The 16,597-nt window shown below is 42.9% G+C and overlaps 1 protein-coding gene across 10 annotated transcripts in view; it reads right to left on the minus strand.

Annotated features, from left to right (window-relative positions):
• Positions 1-16,597, minus strand: part of KIF1B (kinesin family member 1B) — a 78,053-nt gene that overhangs the window by 24,039 nt on the left and 37,417 nt on the right. For 6 of the 10 annotated variants that reach the window (XM_071448888.1, XM_071448884.1, XM_071448887.1 and 3 more), the window contains 5 exons: positions 7,812-7,908; positions 6,910-7,058; positions 6,504-6,682; positions 5,387-5,524; positions 4,414-4,662 (listed from right to left, as the gene is read on the minus strand). In XM_071448888.1, the coding sequence (XP_071304989.1) occupies positions 4,414-4,662; positions 5,387-5,524; positions 6,504-6,682; positions 6,910-7,058; positions 7,812-7,908 (812 nt within the window). Of the gene's footprint in view, positions 1-4,413; positions 4,663-5,386; positions 5,525-6,503; positions 6,683-6,909; positions 7,059-7,811; positions 7,909-10,314; positions 15,146-16,597 lie in introns of those variants that run through there. The other 4 variants (XM_071448891.1, XM_071448890.1, XM_071448889.1 and 1 more) reach the window with 2 other exon arrangements.

Raw genomic sequence — 16,597 nt, forward strand, 5'->3', positions numbered from 1 at the left:
CTACTGATGATAAAGAATGAGGTAGTTGGAAATGATAAATTTAAAAGGAATTGATCTACTGTGCTCACACAGCCTCAATTTTTTCCTGAACATATAAACCCACTCTTTTAAAAACAGACTGACTGAATGTCTTCTCCCTTCTATATTCCTTTGATAACACTGTGTGCAGAATAACCAGAAACCCACAATAAACCAGAAGTCATCACTTAGGTTTCTTGGAAGATTCACTGATTGCACAGATAGTGGAAGACTGAAAGTCTTCACAGGAAAATCTCTTTAGGATCATTTGATTCATTTCTTTGAAAAAACAGAACATAACAAATAAGACATGACAGCACTACTCTAGAGCAACCACTTGGAAATTACAGTTTCCAAAAGGAAAAACAGCATTTAGGCCCCATAGGGGATGATCCTGCCCTGCACTAACTTTTCAGTTATATACAAGCAGGGTCTGGTTTGGAGCAGTAAGGTAACCAATTTAATTGTATAGATTTCAATTAAAAGTCAGACTAAAGTTATTAAGTGATTTCATGTTCCTGCAATGAATTGCAGCAGTGTTTAAAGCATCACACTTCAGTGGGATTAGCTGGAGCAAGACATAAAATGTTGATACACTCAACAAGTCAGCTAAAGAACAGCTCTCCACAAGGGGGAAATATGGAAGGTTTTACTTATTAAATGAGCTGTTTCAGAATTCAGAAGAGTACTGAGATGCACAGAACTTTAACCAATACTCTTACCAGTTAGTAACTTTAAAGTTTCTAATTATGCAATTTTAATGAATTTATGCACATTAAATGATATTAAACAACAGTAACCTGTTTTCCTAACTCCATCCTTACAGTTCTTTTTATTAGTCTTTAGTATTACAAATAATTAATTCCTGTAATTTATAACTGCTATTGTTTAACATTCCTAGAAAAGTCCTGCATGACAAAAGGGAAGTGCTGCTCCTTGGGTTCACATGTCCCTGCCAAGGATGAATGAACTCTTTTTGAAATGACAAGGAAGTCAAACAGGTGTCAGTCATGAACCAAGGACACAAAAATAATGCTACTAAAAAAAAGTGGTGACAAAATGCAATAGAGAAGAGGATGATTAATATGGCTACAAAGTAGTAAAACAAAAAATGAAGAAAACCATACAACAACAACAAAAACCAACTGCAACGTAACACTTCACTAAGATTAGGATTTAATTCCTTTTCAGTCTGCTTCAAAGTGAGGTAAGCACTCATAAAGCAGGGGAAGGGAAAAGAGACTAAATTTCAAGTAACAAAATGAGAAGTTAAATTTTATTTTTTCCCTCTAACATTTTCATTTTTAGCTTTGGAATTTCAGGTGATGCACCTCTGAGGAACTAGCATCCAACCACACAAGAAAACAGTCCCTGAAACTGGAATGGTTCATTGGGCTGGATCAGGGATGGAGTTGCAAAAGGTTTGTGGTTCTGTGCTCAACGTGAAGAACACACCCAGTTTGAGAAGCACATTTCAAGCCAGGGAGAACAGACATTTCCCAACACAACAGAAGCCAAGGAGTCTTGCACTGATGTGCACAGTAGGAGTCTCACTAACTAAAAAGAGTCAGGCATTGCAGAAGCTTTCTCCCTTCAAAGCCAAACTAATGGAAAGTGAAAGCATCACCTGCATGAAAAATAAAAAATACATCTTTATTTGCAGGGCAAAAGTTCTGAAGGTGCTGCTCAACACGTGCCAGCAAAGCATTCAGCTGGATTAACCCCTCCCATGTGACCATCCCAAGGAAAAAAATGTATTTCTCTTCTCCCCCAGTCTGCTTCCATCCAGTCACCTTGTTCACTGGAATTATTTTAACTTAGAGAAAAAACAAAACACATAATGCAAAAAAGTTTAAAGCTTCCTGTTTGCCGATGAAAATGCTGCATCTCTTCTGGAGAGTGGAGAATAACTGCACATGAGCTGCACCAAAACAGAGCTGGGTTATGCAGCTGCTTCCTCATGAGACAGTGCCAAGTTAGGAGTGGATGATATCTTAAGGTTTTCCTCCTCCTCCTCTTCCCACATACGTGAGGAGTCCCACTCCCTAGAGAGCCCCTAAGTGTCCCCCTGCACTTAGGCCAGCAGACTGAAAGAGGGGGGCTGGATTAGCAGAAAGATTGGTGAGGTAAAATGGCATACTCACAACAAAACCAGAAATTAAATTTAACAAACACAATTTTTTAAAAAACCAAAACAAAACCAACAGAACTCAAAATGATGGCAGATATTTTTAAAATAAACACATTAGGATTTAAATAAAATATCCCATAGTCCTCTCCCACCTCCCTTAAAAAAAAGCAAATGCTTGATATGTCACACCATTAAATAGAGTCAATTTTGAAGAAACCCAGCATGCCAGGAGAAATGGCTAAAGGGACCAGCTCTTTTTTGTTTTCTTTAAGAGTTACAAATAAAAGACAGTCATAGCACAGAGAGAGAAAAGAAAATAACTGTGATGGCCAGGGAGTTAGATAACTACATGCTCCATTCCTCCTCCTCCTCTCCTTCATGACCTGCACTTGTTATTGCTGACAACCTCCCAAAAATACTAAAAATTGTTTTATTTGTCCTTCACATTCTATAATGTATCAACCAGTACACACTTGGAAGTGATAAGGAATTCTGGTTTTGATACAAACTGAACACTGCCTTGTGCTCAAGACAATACCTATGCAGATGGACACCCCTGGTGCTTGTAAGCCACTGTTCAAAAGGAGAATTCTCACACTGGAGGACACAGAGGACTCACAATAGCTCCTGCTCAGTGGTGCTGGACAGCCTAACAGCCTCTGCCGACAGAATGGGTACAACAGAAACCAAAACCTGGCAAAAGTCACTCTCTAGCCCCATGACAGGAACTAAGTTTGATCCCTCGACACATTCCCAGCTCTGTACATGCAGCTCACACCACGCAGGCCGGTGCCCAGAGTGCTGCAGCTCCACAGCTCAGAGCTCTCCACAGAGCAGGGACTCTGAGGAGTGTGCCTGCCAGGGAGTGCTCACATTACACTCTGCATCTGCTCAGCTCCTGCTCTGCTTCCTGAGCCCTCGGAGTGAGCAGGAACAGCTCAGCTCTTTCCCAGGCTCCAGGGGCACACAGGGCACCCTGGGCTCCAAGGAGCTGACAGCCAGCCCAGAGCAGCACAGATGGCTTTCCCAAACTGCTCCCCACCTGAACCACATCATCAGAGTTTGTAAAACGTGGTACCAAGCTTTGCATGTAAGGGCACAGATTCAGAGACCACGGAGGACTAACACAGTTTCTTGCAACTTTAGTATTTTTTGTTTAAAAACAGGATCAAGGAGGTTCCAAGTTTCACTACTGACAATGCCTGAGGTTAGACACACTACACTGAACTGGCCAAGCTCTGGTCCCTGTTTCTTTGTTCCTCCCTTCTGCTGGCCATGGAGCCCTTTTTGTACCATGCCTGTGGCAAGCACCTTAATGAGGATGTTGGCTTACAGGGTAAGCAAGGAAGCACAAAAGCATCATCAGGGGAGAGGGAAGCAGCAGAGAGAGGAGCCAAGCCACTCAATAAAATGTTTCTGTTTCTTGTAATGAGAAACGTGCTAGTGAGACTATTACTGAACAAACAGTGTGAAGAACTACATTTCTTTAATGTAACTTGCTGTCCTTAAGGGGCTACATCACAGACTGAGGTCTGGTAATGCCCTAATTCTTTCTGTTCTGGAAAGCTCAATAATATTCTAAAATACACCAAGCAAACCTGTTTCAGGAACCCAAGCATAGTGCCTGGGGAAAGTGCTGATAAACAGAGACAGTGAATTTCAATGCTGATGACCTTCCACCATGTAATACTGGCTACAGAGAGTCAAGCATAATCTGAGAAGCCAAATCATCTCAGAGAACACTCTCTTCCTGATCCAGAAAGGACCATTCTTCTTTCTCCACATGCCATCTTTTTGTATGCAGCGGATGTTAAACCTGTTTTCAAAAACAATAGATTTCTGGGTTTGGACTGAAAGACTTCCCACCATAGTCAGATTCTCTTCCATGGAAAAAAATAACATGCTACAATTCTGTCTTAGTGACCCTGCAAATAGGGAATTCTATGAAATGACAGCTAAATAGGGAATTCTATAAAGGTTTAAATTCTGTATACAAACCCCCATTCATTCCAAGCTGCAACAGTTACCTACATTTACTCACACTGTTGCATCTAAGGGTTATTTTCTCAATTATTACTTAGGTCTTCATTCCAGGCACAGGAATTTAAAACTTAATGTTGAACTACACTCATTCTCTGGCAATTCCAATTTATGGACACGGATATTTTGGCTAGACTGACCATCTGTGTAGCACAAGGCAAAGCCATTGCAGTCTGCAGCAAGAGCTGGTCCCTTTTGGCCATTCTCAGAGTAACCTCACCAACCTTCCCACTAAAATGAACCAAGGGGATCGGTCGTAAAACGGGTCGCGCCCATCATTGAAGAGGTCTGATCCCTCCTCAGTCCCAACGTCGGAGCCAGTGTCATCCACAAAGGCCTCATCATCAAAGTCCTCCATCTCATCCTGCTGCTCATCTGCCAGCTCAGTGATGTCGGAGTCGGCCGTGGAGAAAGTGGGGGAGGGCGTGCGATCGGCCAGGCGCTCGTTGACGCAGCCATGGAATATGGGGGAGCTGCACATCAGCGAACGGACAGCGATTAACAGGGTCAGCACACAGAACCTCACCAACAGCCCTTTGATGCCATCAGCACACAGACCCCTCCACAACGAGCAACGCCTTCCAACCACCTGCACTGCAACCAAACGGGAGCGAGGGCGCTGCCAACAAAGTCAGGGAAAAGAGTGTCCTTGAACGGAGCAGGAAGCAAATGAAAAAGGAATAGAAACATGGCTGAGCATACAGAACTGAGCATATAGAACTTGAGAGGACATCCATGTAACAGAGCTACATTTCTTATTTCCAACACAGCAGTTCTGCAAATAAAAATATTGTAAAGGCGCGGCCGACAGCAGGAAATATTAAAGAATCCCATCAGACACTTCCCTAAGGTATGACCAAACTATTTGAATCACACATAGGAGAGACTCTGGACCACTCTTCCAGTGTTCTTCGTATTCTCACAGCTCTGCTCCAGTGACTTTAGATGGAACTTAGCCGGTTATATTATTTTAAAATAAATTTATAACTTACTAAATGCTCACTCAAAGCACATTCTACTACTAGACACCTGAACTGGCAACATTCTAAAGATCATTTTCTACTCTTAACTGTATTTAAAGTCTATTCCAAATCCCTGAAAGACAAGACCCAGCTGGGCCAGAGGCCACAGGGTTAATTCAGCCCTGCACGCTGAGCCCGAGCCGGCAGTGCAGCAGCACTGAGGCGCTGGCCGTACCTGCCCACGAGCTTGAACCAGTGGAAGCGGTCGTAGAAGGGGTCGCTGCCCGTCATGGAGCCCTCGGGCTCCTCCTGGCTGCCGGAGGCCACTTCCCCCGCCCGGTCGTACATCTCCCGCATCAGCTCCAGCCTCTGCCTGCAGAGACAGCAGCAGCAAAGGGCTCAGAGAGAGGGGGTAAGGAGGCAGAGAACACAAAGTGAGGTGTGAGCCTCACTGGCTTCACCTGTGCCAAGTTACACCTAAGAACAGAGGAGACCATGCCCTAAGTTTGGTGCTTTGCTAATTCCCCAAAATGTTTAGAGAGTCTGGTTGTCAGCTAAGCCCTCTAAGCACAAGGCAAGGTCACTGCAGAAGCTTACATAAACCTTGGATTTCAATACACTTCTAAATATTCCTCTTTCACATCTAATTCTGGCATATTTTTTGCTCCAATTTTTTTATCAGACCATGTTACTGAGTAACTTTGGCAGTTCTTTGCATTCCACTCCAGAAATGTTGGCATTTTGATTCCAAAGTGAACCAATTCCATTATAGACTCTAATTATCCATTTCTTTTATTGAAGAAAACAAGTGTTTCACACTGCAAGATCCTTCGTCTAGAAGTTATTAGGAGGAAAAAAGTCTTTCAGTCAATATTTAGAGAATGGGGAAATGTCATTTACATGTGACGAAAATAATTCAGATTGCAGTCAGAATTTGTGACAGAATTTGTGTAGCTTCCATAGAAATAAAATCTTCTTTATTTAAGATTTTTATGATAAATTATGTCATATACTGCCAGGTTATATAAAGCAGGTGGCAAGGAAATTATTACAGTGGAAGGACTGAAAAAAGTAATGCAGAGAGATGAGCTGTGATGAGTCTTATTACATTCAAAAGATAAAGTCTAACCTCAAATTACAAAAATTAGATGTGAAGCTAAGGTTAGAAGTTGGAGAAAAGTGCACTTGTTCAAACAATCTGAAAAGCTGGTATTTAGAACATCCCACACTGCCTAGAAAGTTTGGGAGGACACAGAGAAAAAACAGAAACCGATAAGGAACAGCGAGGGGAGAAATTTTGGAGTGCAGTTCCTAGGACACAGGGAATGCTGCTCTCTATACTACTGACATACTTGAGCTTTTCCAAGGACCAGTAATGCGTCGCTCCGTTCTTCAGGTCCTGCACCTCCACGGCCACCACGGTGCGGGGGAACAGCCGGCGCTCCCGGCCCTTCTCCGGCTCGGCGGGCAGCAGCTCCGGAGGCAGGGGCGAGTACAGGGTGTCCGTGAGCAGGACAAACTGGAACTGCACCTGCAAGGCACACACAGCACCTGGGTCCTCAGCAGCCACGTGCTGCCGTGGCACGTTCACTCACACAGAACCCAAAGCAAGGACTCGCAATTGTCTGAACCCTTTTACAGCCCAAATCAATAAGCAAGAGACATACAATTACAAGAAACTCAGAGCATTTACAGCAGGATTATACAGTCAAAACTGATGGGTCAGAAAACTCAAAAATTGGCTCTGCATGTCCCTACCTTTTTCTTTAACTCTACACTGATTGCATTGGCTTCCTTCAGATACACTGCATTTCCCCAGAGCTGGTCCCTCAGTGAAGTGAACTGGTGGAATTTCCACTTCCTGAAAGCCCACTGGGCGAGCTCGAATTCATGGCGTGTCCAGGGCACTGGGAAGGGCAAAGAAACAGAAATAAAACAATGTGGCTTCCTCTCAAAACCATCATATGCAGTATCCAGTACTCCTGCTGACTGTGCCATCAAGCTCTCAACATATTTTCTGGAAGAGCAGAAAACAAAATTCTACATTTTCATTATTCATCATGGAAAAACTGAACTCAAACTTCCTCAACATTAGCAGTGGAGATTAATGATCATGTAAATGAGATTTGGAACAGAGGAAACAATATTTTTTCTGCTCCTATTATTTTAAGTTATTTGGCAACTATTAAAGCCAAATGCTGAAAGAGTGGAATGAGAGCAAGTATAATGAGAGTAATAAATTATCTACTGTCCAGAAATGGAGTTATACAGACATGTCACAGCATTCTAAGAATTCCTAGCAAGGAGGAAAAGAGAAACTTCAAGACCAAAACAAGGAAACAAAGGCAACAGTGTTATTTTGTTTTAAGACATCTGAGCTTTGTTAGTGCCAGGAAGATTCCTTCAGGAGCACCAAATCAAAGCTTGGGGTAAAACTAATCTAGTTTGTGAACCAGTTGTATTAGAAGATGTATGTCTACAGTTCATGTGGAATGTATTCTATAAATGGGTATTTGAAATCTTGATGCTGAGAGGATTACAGATCAAGAACTTGCAATGTTTTGCAGCTTTCCAAAGCAAGTTTTCTATTACAAGAGATGATACAGCAGCTGTTCCTTTAGACTTGGTTATATCCAAATTATTTTTAGCTTCAGACTCACCTTCCTCCTCCTCCTCCTCCTCCTCCTCTGTTGTTTCAGCTGCCAAGGACCGTGTCTCTACCTGCTTCTGGAGGGCCTGCAGTTTGCTCTCATAGTCCTGTGGGGAGAGAGGAGATGCTGTGTAGGAGGACAGACAAGAGCAGGAGGAAGCTGAGAGACACCGAGAGCTCAGAGCGACAGGCACAGATCACACCTGAGAGGGCTCAGGCACTGCACTGGTGCCATCTCCCCTGCAAACAACACTGAGGCCAGCACAGGATGGAAGAGCTGGTCTCCAAAATCACCACATTTACATGTACACAGTGTCTAGAAGAGGGAAAGCTTTAGGATGTTCTTTTGTGGGGTTTTTGCTAAAGACAGGAAGAAGGGGATTTTATTTGGAGGCTGGCTGCTGCTTTCAGAGAGGTAGAAAAGAAGCAGAAATAGAGAAAAATGCAAAAATAAATTTGAAAGGGGAGGATTATTCACCTTCATTTTCTCAAACAGAAGGATTAACAGCACCACTGATTTGCCTCTTTATAAAAAAAAATTAATTTCAAATATTAGTGGGGGAAGCACTTTGTTTTCAATTCGATTTTCCCCACAGCATGCAAGCACCACCCTCTCACGTGTATTTAAGGGATCAGAAGATAAAATACCACCATGGCCCTGGCAGAGAAGTCTGTGCAGTGCCTTCCCCACGAGGAACACTTCAGCAACAGCTTCTGGTACAACAGCATTTTCTTCCTGTTCAGACCTTATCGTACCTTGAAACAAATGCTACTTAAACCTAATGAGCCTTTTATTGTTTGCTGGCAAAACAAATACAAATTAGAACAGACTCTGTCACTGTGCTCTTGGTCTCAAAGCCTATCCCACGAGGGTATTTTATTTTTTTAAGATAAACCTTTAGCATATTATTACACAAATTAAACTGATTTCTCAAGATTTTTATACAAGAGTTACAACAACAATTCACTAAGGGTGTTGTTGAGTTCTTAAGAATTCTTGAGGGCACTCATCTTGTATTCCAACCTTCTCTCTTCCACAGTTCCACATCCTAAAATTCTTCTCCAATGCCAGTTTGTAATAATAGGTTCTTAAGTCCAAGAGCTACAGAATAAAAGTTTTACATTTTCCTCTCATCCCACCTACAGAGCTGCATCACTTATCCACAATATGATGGTGTCAGCTTCAGCCAGGAAGGCTTTGGAAAATGAAAATGCAGCCATCATATGAAGGCCATAAGAAGTTCCATTTTTGCTCTCAGGGATTTTGAATTCGTGGTATTCAAAATCCTGCACTTTCTAAGGGCACAGCTACCATTTGTTAATGCTATTTTCAGAAAATATTACTCATGAACCTGAAAGAATCTGAAGGCGTATCTCCTTTCCAAATAGAGTCTAATTTCTTCTTGAATATTTAATTTGGCTAAAATGCTCCTTCTTAATTTGTTTTTGCTCCACTCACCCTAAGTTGGCTACTAACTTCCACAGGAAGTAACCTCAGCCCAGCAGTGTAAGTACTGCAAACAAAACAAATGCACATCCTTTCTTTTGATACTCATCCTGAAATTCTTACACTCACCAAAAATCTATTCTAGGCTCCATGAAACTTCTCATGAAGTGTCAGACTTATCTGCTCTTCTGAAATGCCCAGCATAATCCTGAACCATGTTTTTAACAGAAAGGCACTTTTTTGATCTATTTCCCCCATTCCATGCAGATAATGAATGCTGTTACATTTGAAACTGAGATAGAACTGGTGAGATGCAAAGTGACACAAATAAGCTTCTCTCGCTTGCAGGGAAAGGCAAAATATTTTATTTTCCTGTAGTCTGAAGTCAATAACGTCATTTTGAGCAGCTGAATTGTAGAAATGGAAAGCTCTTCAAGTAGCACTTTAGTAGAATCTTTCCAGATTCTTTTGGAGAAACTGAAAAGCTGGAGAGGGAATGGGGGGTTGGGGGATATAAAAAAGACCCCAACGCACCAACAAACCCACACCCCATACACTCAAACTGGACACAGCTTTTTAAGGCCAGACTGGAGCAGTTAAAGCAGAACAACTGAGATGTGATGTCTGCCCAGGTACTGCCATGTCTGAGTCTCCCCTGGATTTGAGGGGCACAGAAAAGTCCATTTCTTTTGCCTTCAATGAGCAAATGAAGGGAGAACAGCCAGCTCTGTGTTTTTTTCCAGAATTTAGATAGACAGCACACAGGATGGTACAATGGGACAGCACTGAAGATGGGAATGGTTTATAGTTCCTTGTGCTACAAAAAGCTCTTCTCTTCTTTTATATTGAATTTAAATAAGCTGTCTGAGATGGACACAAGCCTGCTTTGCTGCTTTCCACATAACTGCAGAAACACCAGAGTGGATGAACTTACAAGAATCAGACTGAGGAACAATTAAAGAAACCTTTATAACTCTGCTGGAACAAGCCCAACCCCAAGATAAATAAAAGCAGGACAAGCCTGCAGTCAAGTTTCATCTCCGTTTCACTGATACAAGTCTGACACTTACAAGAGTATTTCATAGTTTATTGAAAGAGCACTTGTTACAATACAAACCAGTTCTGCTTTTCACAAGGCAGATACTTGCTCTTAAGACAATCCAAAACAACAGACAGATCTGAAAATCCCATTTAGTTTAAAGGCAGCTCACTGCTTTCTTTACAGTACAAATAGTTACACAGCATAGATTTCTCATGTGGCAGCTCCTGAAGAGATTTAATGGGAAGTATCCAAGAAAAATTTCAACAAAAAACAAGTTTCAACATGTAAAGGACACAGTGAGGAAGATACTGAAACCATGCTGAATGTACTGATAAAAACAGCATCCTCTAATTTGACAGATCCCTAAATTCAGATTGCTTGAGGAAGGATGTTGGAGTCAGTGTGAGTGAGGAGCATTAGTGATGTGCATTTAATGCCACCCCCAAGTCCAGTGTCCCAGGGAGTCCTAGAGAAGCCATCCCAAAGGCACAGGTGGATCCAAGCCAGCTGCCAAGGCACAGCAGCACTTGGCAAAGGCAACTGAACTTAGTAAAAGGGCACTTCCACCATGGATGCCACATTTCCATCACCCTGAAAGCCTTTTCACACAGGCATCAATGGAAGCAGCTGTCTCACTGTTCATTAACTCCATTAACACAGGATTTGGAGTGAGAGCTGTGTGCATTTCTGAATAGTGCAAGGAGATCCACAGTTCTCACACTGCTTCCCTTATCAGATGAAGCACTGCACTGCAATTCATATCAAATTCTTAAATATCCTCCTAAAAGCCAGGAAAAAAGCTGCTTCCTTGGAGCAGACTGGGCTCCATTCTGACACTGACTGCCTTTTTCTGCTTTGTCAAATCATACAGCACAACAAGCAGGGCTGTTCTTCCAGTGCTGCACTAAAACAGTGGGGTGAGACAGACTGATGGCAACCACTGCCCACCAGCACCACCCAGGCATTTACAGAGTTCTTTTCTGAGTTTAAAGTGAAATAAGTTGGCACAAGCATTTTAGTGTTCAGCATTAAGGATCAAGCAGCAGTTTTAGTCTTGTGTCAGTGGTTGCATGGACTCAGAAGGACTCTGTGCTCAATCCCATGGTGATTCCATACAGGCAGCACAATCCCCCAGAACACAGCCAGGAGATGGGACTGCTCTGGTCTCTGCCACCACCCACCCCCTGCAGGCTGCTGTGGCTGCCTATGTACTCCTAGGGAACTGAGAGCCTTTCCCCAAGCATGCATGCTCAACAGAGTCCAAGCCTTTCTGAGGATATAGAAGAACTCGTTATGCTTGACATGCACAAAACCAAAGTGCAATGCACTACTAAAACAGGATTCTAAAATAAAAACAACAGCAAAACATTACTTGCAGCCCAAACATCATTTTGTAATTTGGACTCAAGCTCAAAGAAAGTATTGCTCATCTACAAGCCTTCTGTTCTTTAAGAATCAAGGCATTTTTGGAAGCAATGCTTTATTTCCTTTGTTCAAGTAGGCCAAAGCATGAGACAAATGCAAGTTACAAAGCCAGATCTGGACACAGAACTAAACCTGCCATAAAGAAAACTCCCAGTTTGTTCTTTTAGGAGTTGGAGGACTGACTTTGTATCTCCTTCAGCAGAGGCCACCATCCCATCAGTGATACATGTGCTGAGAATTAAGAGCTGACACTGGATTACTTGATATGTAAATAGCACGTGTGTTGCAACAGCCCCTACAACACGCCCAGCTGAGGCAGGGGAGAAGTAGGATAGGACAAAAAATATGGGAAATAAGCTTAAGACACTTGCCACTCACCTACAGCTATGCTGAGCCACACACAAGTAACAATTACCAGTAGGGCTTATATTTTATAAAAAAATAAGCAACCTCAAGTAAATTCAGGATACTTGTGCAAAACAGCACAAATACACTGCAAAGCGGACCTACCTTACCAAATGTGGTAGAGCGTCCAATTTTGTTTTTAAAATTTTATTCAAGTTAAATTTAAAAGCAAAATAAGTCCTCAAATATTTCTATTGGCTTACAGTTAAGGCCACAGATTTTCCAAAGTAAGAGCAACTTTGTCTTGCACTTTTGGAAACTCAGAAAATAACCCAGCATCATTCAGGCTGGGACTCTCCAACTGCAACAAAACCTCAAAGCCTATTCCTCAATCACTAGTTCTCCAGTAATTTGCTTGGAACAATCTGAAGCAGGAATGGCAAGCCTTTGTGTTATGGCAAATTACCTGCAAGTGCAAACCCCTTCCGAGCAAAACAGACATGAAAGATTTCAACTCGCGTTTTGAGTGTGGGGAGAAGGAAAACTCATCTTATTTTCTCCTCAAAGCAACCTTCTCCTTTATTAAATGAGTCTTGAATTCTAGTTTAATCCAAGACCAGAGGCACTAACATGAGGTATCATAAAGATGAAACAGTTCAATTCTCCCATCTCACAGGAGAATTCATCCAAAAGTAGTGATTTATAAATCTTCCTAAGAATAACTATTTCAAGAACATCTCCCAGACTCATGCCTGAGAAAGCTGAAAACATAAAATAAAAGAATTAGCTTTTTGAGTGCACCAGAGTGTTGAAAAATCCTAGTTCCTTTCCACAGTCTCAGTATAATAATTAAAACCTATTATATTTAGAGATACAATGGGAATTAGAAAAAGCTTGTTTCCAAATAATTGCTTCAGCATTATATATATATTCTGACATAAAATTCCATTCAGGCTGGTTTAACTGTCACAGCAATTTCATACCAATATTTATGAACTTAAGCAGAAGGAGAAGAGACATCTACTCAGGGAGCGTGACCCAATATCTCTTCTTAATTTCTTTATAAAAAAGCCAACAACTTTTGGTTTATGGATTATTATTGCTATTAAAAATTGAGTTAAGAGTGGAAAATATTGTTCTGAAGAACCAGATCCATTTATAAACAGATGGTCAGTTTCCTTATTGCTAAGAAAAAGGTCACAAGAAACATTCAATGCTAGAAACTAAACTCCTCTTTTGATTGTCTACATAAAACACAGGAGGAAGGTAGCACTTGGTAAGTTCCAGACAATATTTTCAGCATTAGAAAAATACTTCAAGACACACACACACACAAAAAAAAAAAACTCGGTAAATGAGCTAGAGGGAAGTTCTCCCCGCCACCTCCCTCCCTCCGACTCTTCTAGTCTATGAAAAAAGTTCTTACAATTTTTCAGAATATTCTTCCAGGGGATGCTGTTAAAACTGCAAGGAAAGTCTCATGCAAAGTGCCCGGGCCGCGGGGCCGGAGCCCGGCGCTTGTGCTGGGGCTGTCGGGCTGTGCCCGGCCCGAGCCGAGCCGCGGGCCCGAGCCGGGGCAGGCGGGCCCGGCCTGCCCGGGCCCTGCTCATACCGCGGTTTCCCTGCCCGCTTTCAGGTTGGGGGCCGAGAACTGGCGCCTCATGCGCGGGGGCGTCACGAACGGGCCGTGCTGGCCGGGCCGGTCCGTGTGTTTCGGGGCGCTGCCCTCGGCCCCGGGGCCGCCGTAGGGCTGGCGATGCTGGTGCAGGTGGCGTTTCTGCTGGAAGCCCTGCGGCTCCGCGCTGTGCGGCGGCTCCGCGCCGTGCAGCGCCTCGGAGGAGCCCGAGGCCTGGCGCCGCAGCCCCTTCTGCGAGCCGCTGTTGAGGGAGTTGCTCCTCCAGCGCAGCTGCGGCTGCTGCTGGCTGCCGGGCTGAGGCGGCGGGCCCAGCTGCTGCCGGTTCACCTGGATGTTATCCTGGCTCCTCTGTGGCCCGTAAAGATTCCACAGCTGCTGCGGATCTTTAGAAGCGGCTTTGCTTTCTTTCTCTTTGCCTTCATCTTTGTTCTTATCGTCTTCTTTCGGAATTCTGACCTCAATAACTTCATCCTCGGTGATAATGATGTGGGTGCCTGGACTCCACGAGTTCCTGTGTTTGGGATTGCTTTTGAAAGGAAACCGGGGTTTGCGATTTTCAGGTGGAATAAACCGGTGAGGCATATTCTGTCGACGAAGCTGTTTTGCTATCTCCTGCTGCTGCAGATTTTTAAACCGAATCTGTTCTTGCCTCATCCAACGCAAACGCCCGCGTCTGAAAGCTGGATCACCTGCCATTAACTGAGACACACGCTCCTCCTTAGCAAGATCGTCATTCTCGCTTCTCTTTGCCTCATCTGTGGGCTTCTTATCCGCATCCACTGCACTGGCAGAGTTCGCAGACTTAGCATTAGCTACAGTTGACTGAGCTTTGTCTGGAGACCCTATCAGGGGTAAAACCTTCTCCATTTTTAGCATTTTATTTCTGAGAACTTTGATCTCTTCATCCTTCATGTTGTTCTGCTTCTTCACTTCTTGCAGAATATCTTCCAATTTGTCTATGTGCACCTTTAGGTCATCCACATCAGTTATTCCTTTACCATTGGCCATTACATCTTCAATCTTTTCATCTCCAACTCCCACTGTATCCCAGACATCCCGAGCGACAGCTCGCCACGATTCGCGCTCATTTGGGTCTTTTTTCCCATACATGGCACAAAGCTCTTTCATTTTAACAATGGCCAGAGCCTCAATCTCCTGCCTACTGTGCCTGAAGTCATTGAGCGCTACCTCATAGCATATCTCCTTCACAGCCTGAATCTTTAGGTCTGAGATGGTGACCCATTTGGAGTCTTTGCTAAGGCGTCGCCGTTGGGGTATCTGGTACATTTTAATAGGTTCTCGTTTCTTCCCACTGCTGGGGAGGCCACACTTTTTTACAATGGTTTGGAGCTTGCTGGGGGGCAGCTTCTCTCTCAGGGAAGTGATCAGTCTCCAACTCTCCTCACACGATCTCTTGTCCGAATCATCCCCACTATCAGAGTCTGCATCCTTTGGAAAAACAAAAATCAAGAAGTGGCCCCAAAATAACCAAAATTAAAATTGTAAGAAAATGGAAAAGCTAAACAAGAAGTAGCAGGCAAAGAAAACTAAATCAAAAATCAAAATAGAACAAGTGATAAGGAGGTCCCTGAAGACTGAGTGTTAGGGCATTAAAATGCATCTTCAAGAGTCATGGCCTGTCAAAATTGGAGCTCTTCACTAAATAAAGATTAACATTATATTTAAGTCTTGTCATCTCATAATAGCTGATAATCTGAACTCTTCCCTCCCAAACCCTTCCAAAGTCTTTAAATAGACCGACTAAAACCAAGTTCCTGGTTTTAAATCTTAGGACCAAGTGTAAACTGCACTTCACACATGCTACAAAGACATGCAAATCCCCACCACACACATTTGCCTTGGTGACTGCTGTTGCTTCTTTCAGCAAATCCTCCCCAGGAAGGTGAGCACAACAGCCATAGAAGATGTCATGAGCAGCCAGAGTAAGTCGGGTTAACACTGGTTAGTAACGTTGCACGTGGTTGCAGGGATGCTCAAGTTTAGAATCCATTTCACTACAACAGCAGCCAGAGAAGTGTTAGACGATAAGAAAAAATGAAACAGAAGCAGCCGAAAGGTTCAATGTTAAAAGGACTGTAAGTGCCACTATGACAGACGAAGACAGTGGTTCATACTCCAAGACTTGCTACAAGCTAGAAGGATATCCAGAATCAGAGTTTCAGAGCTGGGTTGTGGTTTGTTTGTTTGACTTTTTTTTTCCATTTGGTACCTTGTTGCTTAGTTTAAAGAAAAAAAACCATTATCAGTCTTGTCTGTCCGAAGAATGAGTTTCAGCAGAATGCAGAGTAATGACTTTCTGGTTTTAATTGTTTTAATACAAATTTTCTACTTGATATCCTTGATTTGTCTTCTTTTCAAAACCTAGAGCCTGGAGCTTCCACACACTTGCTAACCATTATGCGCTTTGCTTCTTCATTACAAGTTTTCCACCTTTTGCTAAATGATTTTTAATGAGCAGTGCCTCAGGTTTCCATATGCTAGGAATGTCTGTTCAGATAAACTGCCACCCCAAGTTAAGGATATCCATCATTGCTTACTGCAACCAGGAATTAAAACAGACCACTTTTCTTTAAAGGCTGGTTAAGACATCTCTTTAACAAGCAAGAAGTCCTGTGTATTACTGTGATCCAAACACCTTCAACGCAGCTCTCAGTGTCTAATGCAGCTCTAACTAACATCCCTGTATTCCACATGGAGATTTGGAACAGATGAGAAACCAGGAACAGTAACAGACACTTACTCTAAAACCAAAGGAAACCCAGGTCATTGAGCCAGCACCAGATTCACATTATTGAGCTTCTTGTGACTTGATGTAGTTTTAAGAACAGTACTAGAGAACCGACTTCTAGTTTAGGTCAAAATGTAAGCAAAACACTGGTT

This window comes from Agelaius tricolor, unplaced genomic scaffold (assembly GCF_023055355.1).
Source record: "Agelaius tricolor isolate 1412-34295 unplaced genomic scaffold, bAgeTri1.0.p SCAF_28, whole genome shotgun sequence".
In the NCBI taxonomy this organism is placed as follows: Eukaryota; Metazoa; Chordata; class Aves; order Passeriformes; family Icteridae; genus Agelaius; species Agelaius tricolor.